The 24,864-nt window shown below is 47.2% G+C and overlaps 1 protein-coding gene across 2 annotated transcripts in view; it reads right to left on the bottom strand.

Annotated features, from left to right (window-relative positions):
* The window catches only part of MAP7D2 (MAP7 domain containing 2), a 183,424-nt gene extending 163,322 nt beyond the window's left edge, over nt 1-20,102 (bottom strand). For both annotated transcript variants that reach the window (XM_030202264.1, XM_030202265.1), the window contains exon 1: nt 20,015-20,102. In XM_030202264.1, coding sequence (XP_030058124.1) covers nt 20,015-20,063 — 49 coding nt within the window. In that variant the 5' untranslated portion in view covers nt 20,064-20,102. The remainder of the gene's footprint in view (nt 1-20,014) is intronic.
* Between the last annotated feature and the right edge of the window lie 4,762 nt (nt 20,103-24,864).

Genomic DNA, 24,864 nt, shown 5'->3' with positions numbered 1-24,864 from the left:
GGAGATATGATAGAGGTCTATAAAATAGTGAGTGGAGTTGAATGGGTAGATGTGAAGCGTCTGTTCACGCTTTCCAAAAATACTAGGACTAGGGGGCATGCGATGAAGCTACAATGTAGTCAATTTAAAATGAATCAGCGAAAAGTTTTCTTCACTCAACGTGTAATTAAACTCTGGAATTTGTTGCCAGACAATGTGGTAAAGGCAGTTAGCTTAGCGGACTTTAAAAAAGGTTTGGCCGGCTTCCTAAAGGAAAAGTCCATAGACCGTTATTAAATGGACTTGGGGAAAATCCACTATTTCTGGGATAAGCAGTATAAAATGTTTTGTACATTTTTGGGATCTTGCCGGTTATCTGTGACCTGGATTGGCCACTGTTGGAAACAGGATGCTGGGCTCGATGGACCTTTGGTCTTTCCCAGTATGGCAATACTTATGTACTTATGTAATTGTTCAGGCTCTTATGTGTCAAGAAGGACAGATCATTCTTTTTCCATTTGCCCTCGATACTGTCCATCGGAAGCCTATCAAGGAAGGGCCCTGCCTTACAGACACCACCAGGGAGCTTCTGGCATTAGGGCAGTTCATCCAGGAAGTCAAAGCTGCTTAAAAGGAGATCAAAGCTGATACAAATGGAAACAACCCGATTCCAAAAACATTAAAACTAAGTCATTAGAATCGTCAAAAGATTCAAGTAAACAAACATCCTGCTGACTCAAGGACCATTACTCAGCAACAAATCTTTACCTAAGCAAGCTTTAAAGAATCCTCTTAGGTACCGATATTGATACATTTGTGCTCATGTCAAATCAGTTGCACAGTGTACATTTAGCCAATGTCTAGCTCTTAAGAGCCGTCAAAAGCAGGAAACCATTTTTCGGGAAGCACTTCCACTCTCAAGAAGGTTGGTGAGCAGGCTGCCTGACATTCACTATTTAGTACTGCTCACAGCAAAGCAACTAGGATGCTGCCAACTTGAATATCAAAAGACATACTGATCCAGTCAGATCTGAGAGCTGAAGGTGGTAATATTTATTTATTTTGTTACATTTGTACCCCGCGCTTTCCCACTCATGGCAGGCTCAATGCAGCTTACATGGGGCAATGGAGGGTTAAGTGACTTGCCCAGAGTCACAAGGAGCTGCCTGTGCCTGAAGTGGGAATCGAACTCAGTTCCTCAGTTCCCCAGGACCAAAGTCCACCACCCTAACCACTAGGCCACTCCTCCACTGGTGCTACTATTTGAGATTCTACATGGAATGTTGCTATTCCACTAGCAACAGTCCATGTAGAAGTCGGCCCTTGCAGATCACCAATGTGGCCGCGCAGGCTTCTGCTTCTGTGAGCCTGACGTCCTGCACATACGTGCAGGACGTCAGACTCACAGAAACAGAAGCCTGCGCAGCCTTCTACATGGAATGTTGCTAGTGGAATAGCAACATTCCATGTAGAATCTCCAATAGTCGCAACATTCCATGTAGAATCTCCAATAGTATCTATTTTATTTTTGTTACAGGCTCAATGCGGCTTACATGGGGCAATGGAGGGTTAAGTGACTTGCCCAGAGTCACAAGGAGCTGCCTGTGCCTGAAGTGGGAATTGAACTCAGTTCCTCAGTTCCCCAGGACCAAAGTCCACCACCCTAACCACTAGGCCGCTCCTCCTCTCAAAAGTTATATTATGCAATGCTGTTAAAGTGCTCTTTGGGGAATTGATTATCCTCTAACAAAGAATGGAATAGATGAGCTACACTGAACCAGGAACATTATAAGCAGCAGTTCAGGCTTCCATCCTGCTATTTTGGACCACCAGGTAGATTGATAGACAGATTTGCATGTGATCCAGAATATGGCAGCGAGACTAGTGCTAGATCTCTGCTACAGGAATTACATTGGATCTCGATTTTTAGTTACTAGGGTGATTTAAGGCAATAATGCATACTATTTCCTTCTTTACGTGCATTACATGGCAATATTGTGCGTTATATTACTATAATGCATATTAGTTGTCCCCCCCCCCCAAACCCACCTCCCCGCTCCCCCCGTTTTCTATTTCTGTTGATGGCTCTCTCATTCTCCCTGTCTCCTCAGCTCGAAACCTTGGGGTCATCTTTGACTCTTCTCTCTCCTTCTCTGCTCATATCCAGCAGACCGCCAAGACCTGTCGTTTCTTTCTTTACAACATCCGTAAAATCCGCCCCTTTCTTTCCGAGCACTCTACCAAAACCCTCATCACCTCTCGTTTAGACTACTGCAATCTGCTTCTTGCTGGCCTCCCACTTAGTCACCTCTCCCCTCTCCAATCGGTTCAAAACTCTGCTGCCCATCTCATCTTCCGCCAGGGTCGCTTTACTCATACTACCCCTCTCCTCAAGTCGCTTCACTGGCTCCCTATCCATTTTCGCATCCTGTTCAAACTTTTTCTACTAACCTATAAATGTACTCACTCTGCTGCTCCCCAGTATCTCTCCACACTCGTCCTTCCCTACACCCCTTCCCGTGCCCTCCGCTCCATGGATAAATCCTTCTTATCTGTTCCCTTCTCCACTATTGCCAACTCCAGACTTCGCGCCTTCTGTCTCGCTGCACCCTACGCCTGGAATAAACTTCCTGAGCCCCTACGTCTTGCCCCATCCTTGGCCACCTTTAAATCTAGACTGAAAGCCCACCTCTTTAACATTGCTTTTGACTCGTAACCACTCGCCTCCACCTACCCTCCTCTCCTCCTTCCTGTACACATTAATTGATTTGATTACTTTATTTATTTTTTGTCTATTAGATTGTAAGCTCTTTGAGCAGGGACTGTCTTTCTTCTATGTTTGTGCAGCGCTGCGTACGCCTTGTAGCGCTATAGAAATGCTAAATAGTAGTAGTAGTAGTAGTAGTACTCCACTGGAAACATAATGAGATGCAAAACATCTCATTATTAGGAAAATCGAGTAATGCAGCTTGTGGTAAACCCTGGAGCATCAGACTGCTCACTTGTGGTCCAGTACTCCTGAGTACCAGTTTAAATGGGACCAAAGCTGATGTGTGCATTTTCTCCTCCTCTGGATACCCCCCCCCCCCCAAAAAAAAAGACCTCCCCCTTAGAGACACCCCCCTTCAAACTGCCTCTTCCCTATGTAGAGACCTGCCCACCCGAAAGACCACCACCCACCTGTAGGTTTATATCTCTCTCCCCACCCCCAACCAGGCCTGTTCTTAGAATCCCTGATAATCTAGGGTTTCTGGGGCATAAGCAATCCCCAGTCATCCTTGGTTCTACTGGAGCCAAGTTCAAAATGGTGCCAGCAGCCCTCTGTTGGTAATTTCTTGGGCCTACTGCTAAGAACCAAGCCACCATATAGGGGGCAAAAGACTTACAGTATATAGCAGCCTTACCCCTAAAGGTATTACCACGAGACTACCATTAGGAGTCAGCAGTGCATTTTGAACCCAGCGCCAGCAAGGCCAGAAGAGTGACTGGAGACTGCTCCAGAACTCCGATTACCAGGAATTCAAAGAAGTAGGCCTGGGGGTGTGGAGACCTACCCTTTAAGAGGAGTGAGGGAAAGACACTTCAGCTCCAGCCCCTTTAGGAAGGTTCCTCAGGAACATTGGGCCACAGGTTTGTGGTCTGCTGCTCCTGTGGAGGATCAACAATTTGCTTGCGATGTTGACCTCAAGTTGCATAATTCGTGTACTGTGGCATCACTAACCCAACCTACTTCTCTCACCCTGTTTCTCCTATGCTTTGTCTTATCTACCCAGATTTGTATTATGTTTGTATGTAAACTGCTTAGATGTCAATGACCTAGTTGCAGTACATCAAATAAATATGAACTATGAATTAACTTGTGGTAATGAAATACTGCAGGTTAGCGAGTCCTGTGGTAAGATACCCCATTTTTACCACAACTTACGAACTACCCCCCTTAGTGTTTGGGGCCTTCTATAGTGGAGACCAAGCTTTGTCATGGACAGTTTCTTGGGATTGACCAGGGAGGGCCCTCCAGGTCAATTCAGGGAGTGCTTTTGGCTATGCCTATAGCGACTAAAGCTCCCAAGTCCAGACCTGGATTCTTTAAGCTTTTGGGCCAGGAGGGAAGGACTCAAGCAAGGGGATGTGTCTTCTTCCTCTTTTGGTCAACTACCAGCAGTAACCGGTAGGACAAGAGTGGCCAAACTGGGAGATGAGGTAGCACCTGCTGTGGGCCAATCTTTATCTGTGATGGGTCAGGTTGCAGAAATCACTCTTCAGAGTCGTACAGTTTTCACACGAATCAATTTGGGAGGCTGTTGCTAACTTTGGTAACGCGTTATCTGTACAGCTTGCTGTATTAAAGCTTAATGTTCAAGTTGCATGCCTCCAGTTTAAATACTCTTCAAAGCTCAGATGAATCAGAACTTTCAATGCGTAGAAGAACGTAAGGTACAATTAAAAATCTATACAAGAGGTGAATACATCTTTAAAATTAAGGAAAATTCTTTAATGAAAAGGATTGAAAGTTTGGAGCATTAGTGCAAGGCTCCCTAATCTTCAGATTATTAGTTTTCCTAGACTGCCTTTTTGTTACAAATGATGATACGTTTAAAACGCCATCGTAAGGAGATTTTGTTGGTTCCAGATGAATCTATTCCTCAGTTATAACTCAAGTGGGGTTATCTGCCATCTGGAAAGAAAGAACCTCCTCAGGCACGAGCAAATCGTTACCCAGAAATGGACCGTCTCTGAGATTCTGGAGACGTCCGACTCTGAATCGGTGACTTTTGCAACTTTGCTAGTTACTCTTGCTTTACCTGCCGACCGCGATTGGTTTCTTCGCCTTTTCTTTAAGAAGAGGGGTGTTTTGTTTCTGGGATCCCAGGTCTGGAATTTTCTTGACCTTACTAAAGAAAACCAGAAAAGAAGAAAGTTTTCTATTACTTAAGACAGGTGTTCTACAGTTAGGAGCACTGTTTTTCCTGAAGTAAAGTTTTTGAACCCTCACAGCTTTCCACCTTTATTAACAGCAGGAGGGTCATCTCTACCTTGCCGGGGGAGGGGGGGGGGGGAGAGGCAGCTTGAAGTCTGTATAGTAAGTTGTAATTGGAGAGCACCGTGTTACAATGGGTTTTTTCTTCATTGTGTTGCATGTTGAATGCTTTTATTTCCTTTGTTTTTCTGCTTGGTCTCATCCCCACAGTGCCTTGGACCAGGATAGGGTTAATGATTTCAGGGTTATTGTTTTGAAGAAGCTCTTTTTCCTTATTTTCTGTACAAGAACATAGTAACAAAGTAAATGACGGCAGAAAAAGACCTGCACGGTCCATCCAGTCTGCCCAACAAGATAACTCATATGTGCTACTTTTTGTGTATACCCTACTTTGATTTGTACCTGTGCTCTTCAGGGCACAGACCATATAAGTCTGCCCAGCACTATCCCCGCCTCCCAACCACCAGCCCCGCCTCCCAACCACCGGCTCTGGCACAGACCGTATAAGTCTGCCCAGTACTATCCCCGCCTCCCAACCACCAGCCCCGCCTCCCGATCTCGACTAAGCTCCTGAGGATCCATTCCTTCTGCACAGGATTCCTTTATGCTTATCCTACGCATGTTTGAATTTATTGAAAAATTTCAATAAATAAAAATGAAAAACAACTTTAAATTCTTAATTCTTTAGACTGCAAAAAGAGAGGGGGAGGAAATAAAGACATTGGGTGGATCTTGCAAGGTTCCGCGTTAGGAGTTACGGATCAAGAAAGGGATCTGGGTGTCGTCGTCGATGATACGCTGAAACCTTCTGCTCAGTGTGCTGCTGCGGCTAGGAAAGTGAATAGAATGTTGGGTGTTATTAGGAAGGGTATGGAGTCCAGGTGTGCGGATGTTATAATGCCGTTGTATCGCTCCATGGTGCGACCGCACCTGGAGTATTGTGTTCAGTACTGGTCTCCGTATCTCAAAAAAGATATAGTAGAATTGGAAAAGGTACAGCGAAGGGCGACGAAAATGATAGTGGGGATGGGACGACTTTCCTATGAAGAGAGGCTGAGAAGGCTAGGGCTTTTCAGCTTGGAGAAGAGACGGCTGAGGGGAGATATGATAGAAGTGTATAAAATAATGAGTGGAATGGATCGGGTGGATGTGAAGCGACTGTTCACGCTATCCAAAAATACTAGGACTAGAGGGCATGAGTTGAAGCTACAGTGTGGTAAATTTAAAACGAATTGGAGAAAGTTTTTCTTCACCCAACGTGTAATTAGACTCTGGAATTCGTTGCCGGAGAACGTGGTACGGGCGGTTAGCTTGACGGAGTTTAAAAAGGGGTTAGATAGATTCCTAAAGGACAAGTCCATAGACCGCTATTAAATGGACTTGGAAAAATTCCGCATTTTTAGGTATAACTTGTCTGGAATGTTTTTACGTTTGGGGAGCGTGCCAGGTGCCCTTGACCTGGATTGGCCACTGTCGGTGACAGGATGCTGGGCTAGATGGACCTTTGGTCTTTCCCAGTATGGCACTACTTATGTACTTATGTACTTATGATTAAAAAAAAAAAAAAAAAAAAAGGAAATCTGGCATTAAGCATGATAACTATGGGGAATCTTACATCAACCCACATCATTAAGCAGAAGATGTGGAGGCCTGACCTGGCATGGTCCTCTTTAAACCCAAAAAGGAGGAATTTGTAGTAAAAAAAAAAAAAAAAAAAAAGTGGCACCCAAAGCCAAAATCACCTTTGTGACACCCGTGCCATGACAAGAAAAATCCATGTTTTACATAAGTATTGCCATACTGGGACAAACTGAAGGTCCATCAAGCCCAGCATCCTGTTTCCAACAGAGGCCAATCCAGGTCACAAGTACCTGGCAAGATCCCAAAAAACTACAATACATTTTATGCTGCTTATCCTAGAAATAAAAGTAGTGGATTTTCCCCAAGTCCATTTTAATAATGGTCTATGGACTTTTCCTTTAGGAAGCCATCCAAATGTTTTTTAAACCCCGCTAAGCTAACCACTTTTACTACATTCTCTACCAATGAATTCCAGAGTTTAATTACACGTTGAGTGAAAAAATATTTTCTCCGATTTGTTTTAAAATTTACTACTTTGTAGCTTTATTGTGTGTCCCCCAAGTCCTAGGGGCCATTTTACTAAGCTGAGGTAGACACTAGTACCTGCCTACTGTACGGTAGAAGAGCACTGCCGTGGGACTTGCCAAGGTGCCCTGTAATAGTTTGGCCATCAGTGTGTGCGCTACTCTCACCTTATATATTTTTTAATCTGTTGGTGTGGGAGGCGTGTCTGGGGGTGCGGGTACTATGTGCTGCCCGATTAGCGTGGGAGCCCCTACTGCCTACTAAATAGGTGATGGGTAAGAGTCACGTGCTAATTAGGAAGTTAGCATGTGGCTGCCGCACTGTGGCCACAGCACGTGGAAAACCCATATGATGACAGCAGCGCTGGTCACTTTTTAATCACGGCTTGGTAAAAGGACCCCAAAGATTGTAAATTGCAGAAATATGAATGAATAACAATATTTACATATTCTTCAAAAAGAAAAAAAAAACTAACTAGTAAAATGGCCCAGTCCGAGACTTGTTCTTGATAGACGTCTAATATAGCTGGACGCATTTACCCCTGTGTCTTTTTTGATAGATCAATAAATTATTAATTGGGGGAATAACTTCCTGAGGTATATGCAAAACATCAGTAGGATATTTCTTAAAACGTCCAATGTCTATAACCCTAGAAGTTTTGGGAAAATTAAGTAACTGAAGATTCAAATGTCTAGTCTGATTTTCAAATTGCTCCAGTTTACGATGGATCAATAGTTTATCTTTAACTGATGAATGCACTACCACAATGTTATCCAAGTCGGTCAATGAGGCTTTCTTCAATTTTGTTACCTCTTTCTCAGATCTCTCCCCTCTTCCCTTCCTGTCAAGTGTAGCCTGTTTCTCCTCTTCCCTACATGTGCAACACCACTCATTTTCCTCTGTATTACCTCTCCTCCTCTTCCTCCCCAACCCCGGTCCCTCCCATGGGTCCAATATTTTTGCCTACCTTCCTCCTCCCACCCCATCAGGCCTCCCTCTCCTCTCCACCACAATTCTACACTTTGCGGTTGCCAGCAGCTATTAGAACATTGCCTTTCACTGCCACGTCACTCCCATGCAGCAAAAGGAAGTCGCATCAGAAGGAAGGACCCTGGGGCTGACCGAAGGAAGGCCTGTTTCTAATAGCTGCTGGCAACTGCAAAGTTTGTAGAATTGCAGCAGAGAGGACAGAGACCCAAGGGGTGGAAGATACTGAGGCAAATCCAAACCTGAGGGGGAAGTGCACCGATTCTGTTTAGGGTGGCAAAGCAATTTTGAGGGGTTGCACTTGCCACCCTGTAGCGATGTGTATGACCTGGAGGAGATACCCATGGGATCCCCATAGACCTGGAGGGGATCCTTGCGGTATCCCCACAGACTGTGGAACACCAATGTGCCGGGCCATACCAGTTGAAAAACACTGGCTTCATGGACAAAGCCAACATAGATTTTGGCCAAGGCAAGCCTTGCTTCACCAATCTACTATATGTTTTTTTGAAGGTATGAATAAACATGTGGATAAAAAAGTAAGCCAGTTGATATTGAGGGGCATAATCGAACAGAAACGCCTATCTCCATGGGCGTTTATCTCCGAGAACGGGTCCGTGAAGGGGCGGAGTGAACCGTATGTTCCAAAAAAAATAGACGCCCATGTTTTATTCGCCAAGGTGTGAGCTGGGCGTTTTTGCTTTTCACCGATAATGGAAAATGAAATCGCCCAGCTCAAAAACGAATAACTCCATGGCATTTGTTCGTGGGAGGGGCCAGGATTCATAGTGCACTGGTCCCCCTCACATGCCAGGACACCAACCGGGCACCCTAGGGGGCACTTTTACAAAAACAAAAAAAAAGGTCAAAGAGCTCCCAGGTGCATAGCACCCTTCCCTTGGGTGTTGAGCCCCCCAAATCCCCCTCAAAACCCACTGCCCACAAGTCTACACCATTACTATAGCCCTAAGAGGTGAAGGGGGGCACCTACATGTGGGTACAGTGGGTTTGGGGGGGTTGGACGACTAAGCATTAAGCAGCACAATTGTAACAGGTAGGGGGGGGGATGGGCCTGGGTCCACCTGCCTGACGTCCACTGCACCCCCTAACAACTGCTCCAGGGACCTGCATACTGCTGCTTGGGAGGAGGGTATGACATTTGACGGTGAAAGTAAAAAGTTGTGAAACATCATTTTTTTGTGGTGGGAGGGGGTTAGTGACCACTGGGGGAGTCAGGGGAGGTCATCCCCGACTCCCTCTGGGGGTCATCTGGTCATTTAGGGCACTTTTTGGGGCCTTATTCGTGAAAAAACAGGGTCCAGGAAAAGTGCCCTAAATTCTAGCTACAAACGTATCCATTATCGGCGAAAGGCGCCCATCTCTGTTCGGGTGATAACCACGCCCCAGTTCCGCCTTCACCACGCCTCCGACACGCCCCCGTCAACTTTGTCCGCATCCGCGACGGAGTGCAGTTGAAAGCGTCCAAAGTTCGGCTTTCGATTATACCGCTTTATTTGTTTTTGTGAGAAAAACGCCCATCTCCCGATTTAGGTCGGAACTTGGGCGTTTTTCTCGTTCGATTATAAGCAGGATAGTATCCCTAGATTTTTTTCAGAAAGCGTTTGACAAAGTCCTTCATGAGAGATTGAGGAAATTAAAGAGCCATGAGATAGGAGGCAATATTCTACTGTGGATTGGGAAGTGGTTAAGAGCTGGAAAACAGAGATTAATCGATTTTCTCGATGGAGAAAGATGAACAGTGGAGTGCCCCAGGGATCTATAGCAGGTTCACCATTATTAAATGACCTAGAAATGGGAACAAGTGCGGTGATCAAATATACAGATGACACAAAATTATTCAATCACAAGAAGACTTTGTGAGATTGTTAAGACTGGGCATCCATCATCCAAATAGCAGAAGAAATTAATTGTGGACAAGTGCAAAATGATGCACTTAAGGGAGTCTTTTCCTAAGCTGCACTATCATTTTTTAGCTCGCAGTAGAAACAGCTGGTGGTAAACGCCAAGACGCCCATTATATTCCTCTGGGCATTTCAGCATTTACCACGAGCAGACCCCCTAAGTGCACATGTATGGTTTCACACAGGGCCAGTGCTTCCATTGGGTGAAGTATGTGGTTGCCTGGAGGGTCAAGATTCTGGGTGAAGGAAAAATGGTAACAGGCAGCAGGGCCGCCGAGAGGGGGGGACAGGGGGGACAAAATTTCCCGGGGCCCAGCGCCACATTCCCACCCGCCCTCCGTCGTCGACCGTCTGCAACCGGGCCGAGCCCCCTGCATTGAAATCACAGTGCCTCTCACCTCCGCGTCAAAGCGCTGCAGGCAGCAGCAGATTGCCTCCCTTCGAGCCTCCTTCCCTCCCTGTGTCCCGCCCTCGTCTGACGTAACTTCCGATCTGCTGCTGCCTGCAGCGCTTTCACACTGAAGTGAGAGGCGCTGTGATTTCAATGCAGGGAGCCTGGCCCGGTGGCGGACAGAGGGGGCGGGGCCCCAGGGGCGGCCTTGCCCCGAGCCCAGCCCAGTCTCTCGGCGGCCCTTGCAGGCAGTGGGGCAGGAAGTTAAATTCCTTTCCTCTGAGGCCCTAGCCCAGCATTTCCCCCTGTGGCTTGGTCCATATGTCCAGCAGGGAGGAGGAGGATACTTACTAGCACAGAAAATAAAACGCTAAGAATTATTAAGAAGGGACAGAGAATATCATAATGTCTCTTTATCGCTCTATGGTGAGAAACCATCTTGAGTATTGTGTGCAATTCTCATCATTGCATTAAGAGATGACCAAAATGATAAGAGGGAATGGAAAGACTCTCCTATAAGGAAAAGCTAAAGAGATTAGGACTCTTCCTCATGGAGGTGAGATAGCAGAGGGAGGTGGGAAAATGTGGGATATAAATGCAGCAAAGAAATAAATAAAGATATGACAGAGGTCTATAAAATAATGAGCGGACTGGAATGGGGAAAAAAATCAGTTGTTTTATTCTTTCAAAAAGTAAGAAAAACTAGAAGCATGCACATGGAAGTTACTAATTAGGACATTTAAACAAATCAAAGAATTTTCACTCAATGCATAACTATTTTATTTTTGTTACATTTGTACCCCGCGCTTTCCCACTCATGGCAGGCTCAATGCGGCTTACATGGGGCAATGGAGGGTTAAGTGACTTGCCCAGAGTCACAAGGAGCTGCCTGTGCCTGAAGTGGGAATTGAACTCAGTTCCTCAGGACCAAAGTCCACCACCCTAATCACTAGGCCACTCCTCCACTAGCAACATTCTATGTAGAAGTCGGCCCTTGCAGATCACCAATGTGGCCGCGCAGGCTTCTGCTTCTGTGAGTCTGATGTCCTGCACGTACGTGCAGGACGTCAGACTCACAGAAACAGAAGCCTGCGCAGCCTTCTACATGGAATGTTGCTAGTGGAATAGCAACATTCCATCTAGAATCTCCAATAGTATCTATTTTATTTTGGTTACATTTGTACCCTGCGCTTTCCCACTCATGGCAGGCTCAATGCGGCTTACATGGGGCAATGGAGGGTTAAGTGACTTGCCCAGAGTCACAAGGAGCTGCCTGTGCCTGAAGTGGGAATCGAACTCAGTTCCTCAGGACCAAAGTCCACCACCCTAACCACTAGGCCACTCCTCCACTCCTTTGGAACTTATTGTTAGAGGGTATGATAAAAGCAGTTAATGTAGCTGGGTTTAAAAAAAACGATTTGGACAAGTTCCTGGAGGAAAAGTCTATATACCATTATTGATGCAGACCTGGGGAAAAACCATTGCTTATCCCTGGGGTTGGCAGCATAAAAACCTTGCTAGTTTGGGGGATTCTGCCAGACACCTGTGAATTGGCCACTTTTGGCAACAGGATATGGGACTTGATGGATCTTTATGAATCAGAATGCTTATGATGCCATCTGGATTCAATGCCATGTTTTGGGAAAGGTTTTCTACAAATATGATAGGAAATGGAAAAAACAAAACAGAAGAACACACATTCACACAGCTGGAATGGTTACACATTTGATTACTGGGTGTGATCTGTTTAAATCAAAAGGTCTGTATATAAAAAGGTACACCAAGGTAGCACAGCTCATCCATTTGGAACTGTGTAAACATACATCACAATACCAGAAAAACACTGAGATCTAAAAACTAACAGAAACCAATTTTTTTTTCATATCAACCTCTAGAAAACTACACATAGGGGATTATTCTCAAAGGGTCACTTAAAGTTAGGCGCTAGGGTAATACGCACCAACCCCCACAATTCTATAAATGTCACCAATGTGTACATTTAAGTGCAGGATCCGTGCCTAAATTTTACACACAAGTAAAAAACGGGGCACAGAAATGGGTGGAAGGGGGTAATCCTAGCATTTACACGCTTCAGGGATATGCGCCAAATTTAGTCACGTACATTTGCGCCACATTTCCGTTGGTGCAAATGGTTGCACCAAAAGTTAGGTGCCAGTTCTGGGTTTAAACACTAACCATAAGTACATAAGTATTGCCACACTGGGAAAGACCAAAAGGTCCATCAAGCCCTGCATCCTGTTTCCAACAGTGGCCAATTCAGGTCACAAATACCTGGCAAGATCCCCAAAAAGTACAAAACATTTTACACTGCTTATCCCAGAAATAGTGGATTTTCCTCCAAGTTCATTTAATAACGGTCTATGGACTTTTCCTTTAGGAAGTCGTCCAAACCTTTTTTTAAACTCCGCTAAGCTAACCACCTTTACCACATTCTCTGGCAACGTGCTTAACTAAGGTGCCCTTCTACCAAGCTACGGTAGGGCTACTGCGAGCTTTGTACACGCTGATAATGCCGACTCCCACCGCATGGCATTTCCGGCGCCAAAAAAGTATTTTTAATTTTTTAGCACAGGGGGCTTACCTGATGGTAATTGGGCTATAGGTTGTACAATAAACTTTTAGACATCAAGCATTGTCAAGAGATTTTTTTTAAAGTTATCTTCACTGTTTCCCATGTGGTTTTCAAGCATATTTACATATATTTTCAGCCCAGTGATTATTGTATTTGTTTTAGAAGATCAACTGTAATTTTTCTTCACTTTAAAATTAATGCACACAGTTTTCTTATGTATGTTAATTTAAATGAAACATTTTAGTGGTAATTTTTGGTTTAGTCTTATACCCTTGCTTGTTGTGAATTTAGCAGGAAGCTCTCTGTGGCACAATGCAAATAAGAGAGAAAGCACCAGCAGTAAATCGGAGAAGCCGAGACTGCACCCAGTGTATCATTTTGCATATATCATAGCAAGAATTAACCCACCGTGACAACAGCAGCACCACCAGAAAAGGACTTCCTATATCCTCTCTCCTGTTATCAGTGGTTCCCCCATTCAGTTGGTGGATGCTTTCAAATATCCTGGTGTCCATTTTGATTGTGTCTTAACCTTCTCTTCTCACATTGCTTCCACAGTAAAAAGCTGTTTCTTCTCTCTCCGACTTATATGCTCTTTGAGGCCTTATCTCACTAGGAAAGCTGTGCCACTCTTCTTTATGCCCTTGGACCGTCTAAGCTTGATTACTGCAACATATCTTTGCAGATCGTCTCTCTCTCTCTGGAAACTTCAAACTGTGCAGAACACTGCTGTACGTCTTCTCTCCCATGCAAGACGCTTTGACAACATCTGCCCTCTTCTGAGACAGCATCATTGGCTACCTATTAAATCCCGCATCATAGTAACATAGTAGATGACGGCAGAAAACGACCTGCACGGTCCATCCAGTCTGCCCAACAAGACAAGTCATGTGTGCTACTTTTGTGTATACCCTACTTTGATTTGTACCTGTGCTCTTCAGGGCATAGACCGTATAAGTCTGCCCAGCACTATCCCCGCCTCCCACCACCGGCTCTGGCACAGACCGTATAAGTCTGCCCAGCGCTATCCCTGCCTCCCAACCTCGTCCCGCCTCCCACCACTGGCTCTGGCACAGACCATATAAAAGTCTGCCCAGCACTATCCCTGCCTCCCACCACCGGCTCTGGCACAGACCGTATAAGTCTGCCCCGCACTATCCCCGCCTCCCAACCACCAGCCCCGCCTCCCAACCACCGGCTCTGGCATAGACCGTATAAGTCTGCCCAGCACTATCCCCGCCTCCCACCACCGGCTCTGGCACAGACCGTATAAGTCTGCCCAGCGCTATCCCTGCCTCCCAACCTCCAGTCCCGCCTCCCACCACTGGCTCTGGCACAGACCGTATAAGTCTGCCCAGCGCTATCCCTGCCTCCCAACCACCAGCCCCGCCTCCCAACCACCGGCTCTGGCAAAGACCGTATAAGTCTGCCCAGCACTATCCCCGCCTCCCACCACCGGCTCTGGCACAGACCGTATAAGTCTGCCCAGCGCTATCCCTGCCTCCCAACCTCCAGTCCCGCCTCCCACCACTGGCTCTGGCACAGACCGTATAAGTCTGCCCCGCACTATCCCCGCCTCCCAACCTCCAGCCCCGCCTCCCACCACCGGCTCTGCTATCCAATCTCGGTTAAGCTGCTGAGGATCCTTTCCTTCTGAACAGGATTCCTTTGCATCCTTCACAAAGTCCTGACTCTCACTTTTAAGATTCTGCACTCAGGTTCCCACCCCCCCTTACCGTGCAAGTCTCATCACCCCTCGCACTCCCCCTTGCGTTCTTCACTCAGCTTTCGAGTCTCTCCACACAGTTGGACTCCACCTGTCCTCAGCTTTCTTCTACCTTGCTCCTTTTCTCTGAAATTCTCTTCCTACTCCCTTAAGGTCTGAGCTCTCTTACCCCTAGTTTCATTGTCTTCTTAATTTTCTTCAGTGTTAGTTTGCCCTCCCTCAGGGCCAGATGCACTAAACTTTACGAGCCATTAACGAGCAAGTAGTAAACCCTGGCACGCACTAAAGGCTTGTCCGAGCCATTTTCCGATCACGGTAGCAGCTAACGAAAACGGAACGCAGATGATCCAAAGGCTATTATAATGAGATGCGCTACCATTTTCCGATCCCCTTACCGTGGAAAACCTAACGGGAGGTCTACACCTCTCGTTGGGCCAAAGGAAAGAAAAACAAATGTCGGCAGAGACGTCCTTTTTGGACGTCCTTCACCTGAAAAAGAAAACCCCCACTCCAAAGACGTTTTTTTTGGACGTCCTTCACTTCACAATAAAAACCGCAATCGTCCAAGTGCTCATCCGGGATGTCCTTTATAGACGTCCTTCACGCAAAACAACAGAAGGACGTCGTACTTCTTAATTTTTACTATCGCTCTTCTGTTTTAAATCATTTTTCCCTTCCTCATTGGCAGCTGAAGAGAGGACTAATGAACGATTGTGAGCCCCCCTTCCCCCACGGCATCTCAGCCAATCACAGCGTGTTTAGCTGACACCAGTGAGAGCTAAACGCGCTGTGATTGGCTGAGAGAGACCTAGGGGCGGAAGATGGACGGGAGTTGAAGGGTGGCAGCTGAGCTGGGATCACGGAAGGGAGGAACACTGGAGCCTTCCTGCAGCAGGCCGTGGAGCAGGGTGAGTGGCGCGGCGTCTTCCTTTTCCCAGGCGGCACAGGGAGGCGCAGGGACGGCCACAGGCATAGCGAAGGTGCCATAAATTTTAAGTCCCGCACAAGCACTTGGGACACACAGCTTTTTTTTTTTTTTAGATGAGTGTTGGGCGCTTTTTGGACGTATTTAGCATGTGCAGAGCAGCCAGCATAACGCTTGGCTGCTCTGCGCATGCTCGACTGGCCGACTGTTTACCGATGGAATAGAGAATGCAAGCGAGCTACAACGAGCAGCTCATTTGCATTCCTTTTCCTTGATGCATGCCCGTTCCTTACCGATTCGCTAAGGGAATCGGTTAACGATTTTTTAGTGCATCTCCCCCTCAGTGTTCAACCACAGGTCCACCACAGTCTGTGAGCCATCAGTCAGTCTCTGCCTCCTGCCCTCCACCCCCTGTCTCTCTCTCTCTTTTTTTAAATTTCTCTATAATGTTTGATGATGATGCTGTCTTTCCTTTTCCTATTTGTAGTACCGTATACTGCTTTGATTGTACCCAGAACGATGGTATATTAAGTCCGCAATGAACATAGCAAGCAGCTCTGGGACGTACACACAACCTGACAGCCCAATAGCCCAGCCCACAGCTTCTCCCATTGCAGAAAGTACAACCTCAAACTGTACTTTGTCTTCATTAGATCAACTCACATTACATCATTCCTGCCTAGAAGCGCCTTCCCGTGAGTGCTTTATCTCCTGCCAACAGGTATTCTTTCATTGGTTTTCTGAATTATTGAGCCAACCGCTCTCTCCAGTTGCATTTTTCAGTTCAGCTCGGTTGAAACCAGGCTGTGATTTGGTGCAATAACCCTTCATTTGTACAAGCCAGCATTTTTTTGTTTGTTTGTTTTGCCCCTTATTTTTCCCCTCCATCTGCCCTTCCCCCATGAACATAGTTGGGTCACTGCAACAGTCATACTTAGCCTGGTTCCCCTTGGATCTTGTAGCCATGGGCCTCAACTCCAACCACCTAGGTGTCATTCTCATGCAAAAACAAGTCACTTAACCCTTCATTGCCCCATGTAAGCCACATTGAGCCTGCCATGAGTGGGAAAGCGCAGGGTACAAATGGAACAAAAAAAAAAAAAAAACTTTCTCGCACCTGGACAGCAGGTCCAGACTGAAGACTTGAACTGGGAGTCACAACGGGCCAATCAGGTATGCTTTTATAAATGTTACTCCCAAAATACCACACAACAAATCACGCCACACTGCTCTCTTCCCCCCCATCTCCTCCGCGGCATTCCGGTCTCTGAAACCCGGCATCCCAGAATCTGCGGTCCTGTCTCTGAACTCTGTCCCTCCCCGATGTCGGTACAGGTATCCTCAGTGCCCGCAGCGATTCATTCTTGCTGCTGGCACTGGCCCCGCAGGCTTCCATCTGCTTCGTTCCGCCAGACAGGAAACAGGCAATGATGTCAGCGAGGGCAGGACATGGCGGATGGAAGCCTGCGGGACCAGCGCAAACAGCGACAATGAATCGCTGCAGGCACCAAGGATGCCCGTACTGACATCGGGGAGGGACAGAGTTCAGAGACAGGACCGCAGATTCTGGGATGCCGCAGAGAAGAGGGAGAAGATGTGGGTAGGTGAAAAAAAAAACCCTCATGTTCTTAAAAAAATATGAGTCAGGGTCAAGTATGTCAGTGTTTACCATTGAATAAAGATTTGATTTTCTACATACGTTGTCTCCGGTTGTTTGGAAGACACTACCTTTCCTACTCTCTGCTTTGTGCTTAAAAAAAAATATCTCCAGGAAAATATTTGTGGTGTGTGGTTGGGAGGGGGGTGGGAGGGAGGGGGCACATGCACAAGGAAGGACCCATCCAATAGGCTACGCCTCTGGTGCCTTTTCAGACATAACTAAAAGACACAATGGAAAACACAGTGAATACTATATTCTTTTTAAAAGCCAGCTCTTCCCTCTGTGTACCCTGCAGCACCACAAACGTTTAGGAGCAGCCACTAGGATCTCATTGGTTCACGCGCGGTGTGATGTCACCTGTGACCACATAGCCCTTCTCCACCAATAGGAATGCAGCAAACACTGGGGAATTTCCTGCTAACACACAAGGGAACTGCAGCGGAATGAATTTAAAGAATTCTACAAACAGGCTACTGCTCGTGGGTGTAGAGACAGAGGGGGCATTTGCCCCCCCCCCCCCATTTTCTTAGCCATTCACTACTACTACTTATTTCTATAGTGCTACTAGACGTACGCAGCTCTGTACACTTGAACATGAAGAGACAGTCCCTGCTCGACAGAGCTTACAATCTAATCAGAACAGACAAACAGGCCAGATAAGGACAAAGAGTGGCAAGATTCCGGAATCCCAAAGAGTGACAAGATTCCGGAATTCCAAAGAGTACTACCACTACTACATATCATTTCTATAGTGTACACTGAACATGAAGAGACAGTCCCTGCTCGACAGAGCTTACAATCTAATTAGGACAGACAAACAGGACAAACAAGAGATAAGGGAATATTAAAGTGAGGATGATAAAATAAGGGTTCTGAATAAGTGAACAAGGGTTAGGAGTTAAAAGCAGCATCAAAAAGGTGGGCTTTTAGCTTAGATTTCCCCTCCACTCCAGCATTCTGTTGGGTGATGCAAAACATTACTTTGCCCCGGCCACCCCCTCCCCCTTGGAGAAATCCCTTCTCACACTACTGTTACTGCTAAATCCTTATTTGCAGAACTACTTAACCTGCAGGAAGGAAACCTAGAATCTAGAAGGGAGAGGGCTTCCACCTGGTGTAGAAGAGAAACCTCCAGATAAGGGTGGTGGGGTGGGGAGGGGAGGGGGCTCTGATCCCAGTAGTGTCAGTCTCATACAGCTAATGCTCCTTCCACATCCTGCACAATTGTTTAATCGGGCACAGTCTGACACTCGATACACTCCAGGACCTCAGCAAGATGTTTATATTTTACTAGTAAACAGGACAGGCCGACAACCAATGCAGATTTATAGGTCACAAATGACTGCATTTGTTCAATGATAACAGATATTAAATCTCAGGCCTCTGACACTTTTGTTCCTGGAAGACTGCACACCGGAGCTTTGATTCCCCCCCTCCCCCCCCCCAGACTATATTCAATGTAAAGTCTCTTTCAATTCAGCTGCAACACATGGGTTGGATGCATAATGTACATATGAGATTTTAATCGCATCTGTCTTTATAAAGGGGGGACATGTTTTGTTTCTGGAGTCAACCCAAATAGCCCAATATCTCATCGGGAATTAAAAAGTAACCATACAAGAACAACCAAAGAGAGTGACCAAGAAATGATTAACAAAATGTAAACTCAGATGGGAATTTGATGCTCTTAAGGGTAGAAACGGAAGTGTGAGCTGCAGAGTTTCCAGGAGGGAGACATTGAGAGGCCTGTCCTGGATTAATGACAACCTTCAATAGTAGAATCAAGGACTACAAATACCATAATGCTTTGCCATACAAGTTTTAAACCCAGGACTGACCACAAAGTGTCCCTCTTGACCTAGGTAACTGGCACCTGTGTACAACAGCTTAATACCAACCTAACTAATCCTGGTCAGGAGCAATTTTAACAACAAACAAAAACACCTTGAAAAAAAATAAAAGCCCTGAACAGCCTCAGACAGAAAATGCATGGAGAATGTGGGAGAAACTTAATGAACAAGCCAAGCTGAGCTAGGAAACAATGCGTCTGTGTAAATCCCATAATATAAGCCCTGAGTATACGGCTGCACCGACCAAAGTCAATATTTAAGCAGCAGGGAAAAGGGAATCTGGTTTAATCAACTCAGACCAGGACTATGTCGAAGTGACCTGATGGAGGATTACATCAGCAGTATGTGACAAGGGACCTGTAACCTGCCTGTCCAGGTTTGACACCCCCCAGTCACAGCCAGTTGAGAATATTTCAATTGGTAGATAGAGGTGACTAAATAGAAAGGCCAGAGAGAGAAGGGATGAATGAATCCGAATAAGCTGAGCGACCTTCATTTTCTCTTTAGATTGCTTACAGGCGTTTTATTTATGGCCGAATCGTATGGAGAACGTAACGCCACATTTCTCAAATTTTGTGCTCCTTCAAACCCTTGAGTTGTTTTGGGGATCTGCGGCTCGAACCCCCTTCCTAGTGCAACATCTGGCCTGCAGCTTAACCGAGCCTGGAAACAGCTGTGCTGCACCTGGGAGGGGGGGACGGGCAGGAGCAAAAAAAAGGAGACAACCAGGGAGGGGGACGGATATTGATTGACAGATCGGAGCCTCCCCCCCTCTTCCTCCCCCGCCGCACACGCACTGCAGGAGGGAGCAACCCTCTCCGGCTCGGCAGTGCAGACACCTGCTCCCCCTCCCCTGAACATTCTATAGATCCTCGGCCCCTCTGCCCCCGCTCCTACCTGCTGCCGGCCGGGGATCGGGCGAGGTCCTTACACTCCTTTCCGCCATCTTCCATTAGTAACACGGAACACTCTCTCTCTCTCCTCCGCCTCCTGTGCTATCTGCTTGTCCTCCCTTCCCCCTCCTCCTTTTGTACTCTCCTTCCCCTCCCTCCCTCCCTCTATCTGAGACACTCTCCCACTCTTTCCACGTCTCTCTCTCTCTGTCCCTCCCTCCTGTACTGCTTATGCTTCTGTTTCTGGACGGTCCTTTCACGTGCCCTGTCCTTTTATCCTCACCTCTTTATTCCCTTCCCCTGTCTGTTTACCTGTCTTATCTAGATTGTAAGCTCTTTGAGCAGGGACTGTCTTTTTGTGTGTGGTGTACAGCGCTGCGTATGCCTTGTAGCGCTATAGAAATGTAGTCCTGTTTCCTATTCTTGTGTGGCTGCTCCTGGTTTTAAACTCACTGTCCCAAATTTGAGTCTATTCATTGACATCAGTACTGCAGGTTCCATAATGCACTCTGATAAGGTTGGCAGAAACCCAGGCCAAAAAGTCTTCCTACTGGAACTTGGCAGCTCTGCTTTCAAGTCCTGGAATCGTCTGAGGTGGGGCAGTGATGCCTTTTATTGATCCTTGATAGGGTTGAGACTTATTTCTCGGTTTCTGTGGGTTTCTTTCTGTTCTCCACTTTGTATAGGGATCCTGCCAGCTCAGCAGCACCAGGTAAGGGAGGGGACTGGCAGGGCCACCTGGTGACACAGGTCTAAGAAGAAAGCAGAGGGACAGAAAGACAACCCAATGGTCTTTCCAAGCAGTGGGTAGTAGCTCAGAAAATGCAAGTGAGACGTGCAGAGGTGGTGTGGTAAAAACCAGGCTGAGCTTTCATAGCTGCAGGCCAATGATCTGTGTGCTGGCATGTTTCCCCTTGAAGGCTGCTTCCTTGTTTTCCAAGAGGGAGGGAAGATTGGGCACCCAACTCTGTGTGGTTTCTTTTTGTTTTGTTTTTTAATCCGCATCAGTTGTCTGATAAACAGCGAACTGGCTCATATTTACAAACCACACAAATCCAGGGGAAAATGCGATAACTGATGCAAGGGCGGATTGACAGTGATCTGGGCCCTCGGCCAATAAGGGTCATGGGCCCCTAACCACCTATCGGAAGTGATTAAAGTCGATGGAAGCTAGGGGAGAGTGCCCCCCCCCCCATTACTGTAGGCCCTTGGGCAGTGCCCTATTGTTTCAATGGTCAGTCTGCCCCTGCATAAATGGAAAATTAGAAGCCCTCCAGAATGTGACTCCGGCCACCCAGAAGAGACTATGGAACACATGGAGGGTAATTTTACAACGGGGGTGCCGAGGCTATGAAGATAGATAAATGCACATGTTGTCTAAATGCCTAAACAACCTCACGCATGGCCGTGCTCCAAAGCAGAAGTAGCTCTCTTTGTGTATGTACCAATCCGGGAGAATCCGCCAAAGCGGAAAACTCGAACGTCCCACGAGAAACCACAGAGATATGAAGAGAAAGAGTGGGAGGTTGTCCACGGATACCAAAGACTGGAACAATAGACTTGGAAGTAAAAAATGTTTATTGAAAAAATGACTCTACTACTACTACTTATCATTTCTATAGCGCAACTAGACTCAACACAAACGTTGTGTTTCGGCTGCTAGGCCTGCATCAGGAGTCTGTATAGACAGAGAACATCCAGTGCCTTGATGTGGTGAAATACCGAATAAACTGTATACGGGACATCCAATCCCTTGATGGAGTGGGTTAGATAATGGTCTTGAAAAAGACTTTTGGTTTGAAAAGATCGTGCCGGTGAAGATAGGCTTTTACTTCCAAGTCTATTGTTCCAGTCTTTGGTATCCGTGGTCAACCTCCTACTCTATCTCTTCATACCTCTGTATATACCAATCACCAAGTATGCTTATATTTTATGAAGTACAAGCCGCTGAGCCCATTAAAACGGGCAAGAAAGCGGTTGGCGCAACGCCGGGTGCAGCCAAGCCCCCGTCCAGGAAAGCCGCCCCGGGGGATGGTGGCAGAGGAAAGCGCCCGGGTCACAGCGGCGGCGGCAGCAGCTCATCGTACCTGTCGGAGAGGGAGTGCGCCTCGGAGCTGCTGTCGGACGATCCCCGCCCACCCGGTGCTCACCGGTCAACATCAGAACTCGGAAGAGATTTGTGACGTGACGTGCATGCGCAGAACAGCTGTGCCGTTCTGCGCATGCGTGGCACGTCGGTCACTCTTCATTTATATAGTAGGATGGGCCATATTCAGTGAATGGCACCCAAAGTTAGGCCCTGTTATGATCCAGCTAAGATAGTATTCCGTAAAGGATGCGCTGCGCAGTGTACCCTCTCTACATCATGAGCTTGGCCACTTGCATCTAAATTTGGGTGTATTAGGGCTGCTGAGAGGGGGGGGGGGTCAAGATTCCCTGGGCCCAGCCTCCAAAGGGGGGGCCCGGCACCAGGGTCAGTCTCTGTGTGGGCCAGGACCGGGGCCCATCCACTTTGGGGTCAGGCTCACCTGAAATCAGTGCTCCGTAGGCGTGACTGGCAAGCCCCACCAGCCAAAGATCTCCTCCCAGGCCCAGCAAAAAGAACACTTACACCCTGATCCAGCCAGCAGTGTCGCTGAGCCGCTGCCGATGTACTATCCCTTGCACATGCTCAGTTTGGACACATACGCGGAGGCTGGCCATGTCAGTGGTTCCGGCACGCTACCACCAGCTGCGCAGGGTGTAAGGGTTGTTGTTGCCAGAAGGAGGTCTTCGGCTGGTGGGGCTTGCAGATCCCCACCAGCTCAGGTATTTCCTTTGTTTTGATTGAGGGTGGGGGGAAGAGCACTGGAGGGGGCCAGGGACAGCACCGGAGGGGGGATGTATTTATTGGCAAACATCTACGTTTCATTCATCCAAGAATTCTTACTCTCAGCAGATCACAATCAGGGCCACCGAGAGACACAGCCGGGCCTGGGGCAGGACCACCGACTGTTCCCCGAACTTGGGCCCCCCCACACATTTGGGCCACCGCGCCTACCCCCTTACCTTCCTGTGTGTGATTCGAGGAGCTTTGATTTAAGTCTGACTGCTCCTCCCTCGGTCTGTGGCAGGGGCGTAGCCAGACAGCAGATTTTGGTGGGCCTAGGCAAGAAGTGGGTAGGCACCAAGTGTTCTCCCCCACACACCAAAATAATATCTCAGCTGGTGGAAAAATGCTTCTTTCTACCATGGCAGTCTGCAGCAGGCATGCACTGAAAACTGAGCATGCGCAGGTGCCAGTATTGTGGAGAGCATCAGGGGGAAGTTTTCAGCTGGCGGAGCTTGGGATCTCCATCAGCTACTGCCAAACGTGTGCTACTGTTGTGTGGGCCTGAGCCCTAAGTTGGTGGACCCCAGCCCACCCAGGCCTACCTATGGCTATGCTACTGGTCTGTGGTCTCCTGCCCCTGTGTGCTGGGACCCGAATGATTGTATAAACACAATAACATTGGAACAATGGTTAGACAAGGTGGAATCTCAGATGACCTACTCAACCAGCTGTTTCTGCAACTACCAAGAATTGTCTAGCAGCCATTCATTTACTAATGGAGAATAGAGCCCAAAATGTGAAGTTTTTAAATTTCCCTGTTACACATTTTTTGACACCCTTAGAACTTCTTAAAATTTATCTGATAGAGGTTTTCCAGTTGACAATTGAAATTGATCATCGTTTTTTTGGGTTTGTGGTAAGGGCCTTTTGTTGATTTAAATCATTTTTGGATTTTCAGTCTTAGTGTCATTTCAATCACAGACCTCTAGTGCATTTCCCTTAGGTTGTGGGGTACTTCAGGGATTGATACTGTCTTTCCTATAGTTTAATTTGGTTTTGAATCCATAAACAGCCTTGGTTCAATCTCTAAGTGCCAGGGGGGGGTCTTTTTTGCCGATGATGTGTTTCTGCATAACTGCATATGGCACCTATCAATAGTCATTTGATAACTATTGCCAAATGGTTGAACTTGAGTCACAATTGTCTGACCTTAACCCCTTGAAGTGGGTTCCAGGTCATTTTGCCCAACCTAACCCATCATCCTTAGGTCAGCCTATTATGGGCCGGTGCTGGCATCAGCACGTGCTTTACAAGCGTGCCGAGGCCCGCTTTTACCGCAACTGGTAAAACGGAAGTCTTGCCTTTCTGCAGGAAATGGCCGTGTGGCAAGTGCCACGCAGCCATTTTGGGGAGGAGCCCTTGCTGCCACACATTGCGGTGGCGGTAAGGGATCCCGCATTAACACGGCAGTAACCGGGCAGCACGCGGCACTGCTCGATTACTGCCGGGTACACTCTGGTGCTACAAAAATGACAGCGCATTAGGGGTGGGTAGTACCACCACGCTGCTCAGGGCCGGTCAAACCCGGTAAGAGGGGTAAGCATCGCAGGGAGGTCACCTGCCTTCAAGGGCACTGCTGCGGTGCTGCACCGCCATACTGCGCCGCCTTTGGGGGTTTACTTCTTTTATTTACCTCCATCCCAGCGGCCGCGTCATTTCAAAGCCCTGCTCCTCCTCCTACTACTACTACTTAACATTTCTAAAGCACTACTAGGGTTACGCAGCGCTGTACAATTTAACATAAAAGGACAGGCCCTGCTCAAAGAGCTTACAATCTAAAGGACAAGTGAGTAGACGATACGATGGGGCAGTCAATTTGGGGCAGTCCGGATATCCTGAAGGTAAGAGTTAGGTGCCGAAGGCAGCATTGAAGAGGTGGGCTTTAAGCAGAGACTTGAAGATGGGCAGGGAGGGGGCTTGACGTAGGGGCTCAGGAAGGTTGTTCCAGGCATAGGGTGAGGCGAGGCAGAATGGGCGGAGCC

The sequence above is a fragment of the Microcaecilia unicolor genome, chromosome 4 (assembly GCF_901765095.1).
Source record: "Microcaecilia unicolor chromosome 4, aMicUni1.1, whole genome shotgun sequence".
NCBI lineage: Eukaryota > Metazoa > Chordata > Amphibia > Gymnophiona > Siphonopidae > Microcaecilia > Microcaecilia unicolor.
The sequence above is the reverse complement of the archived record's forward strand: the minus strand, read 5'-3'. Positions and strand labels throughout refer to the sequence as shown.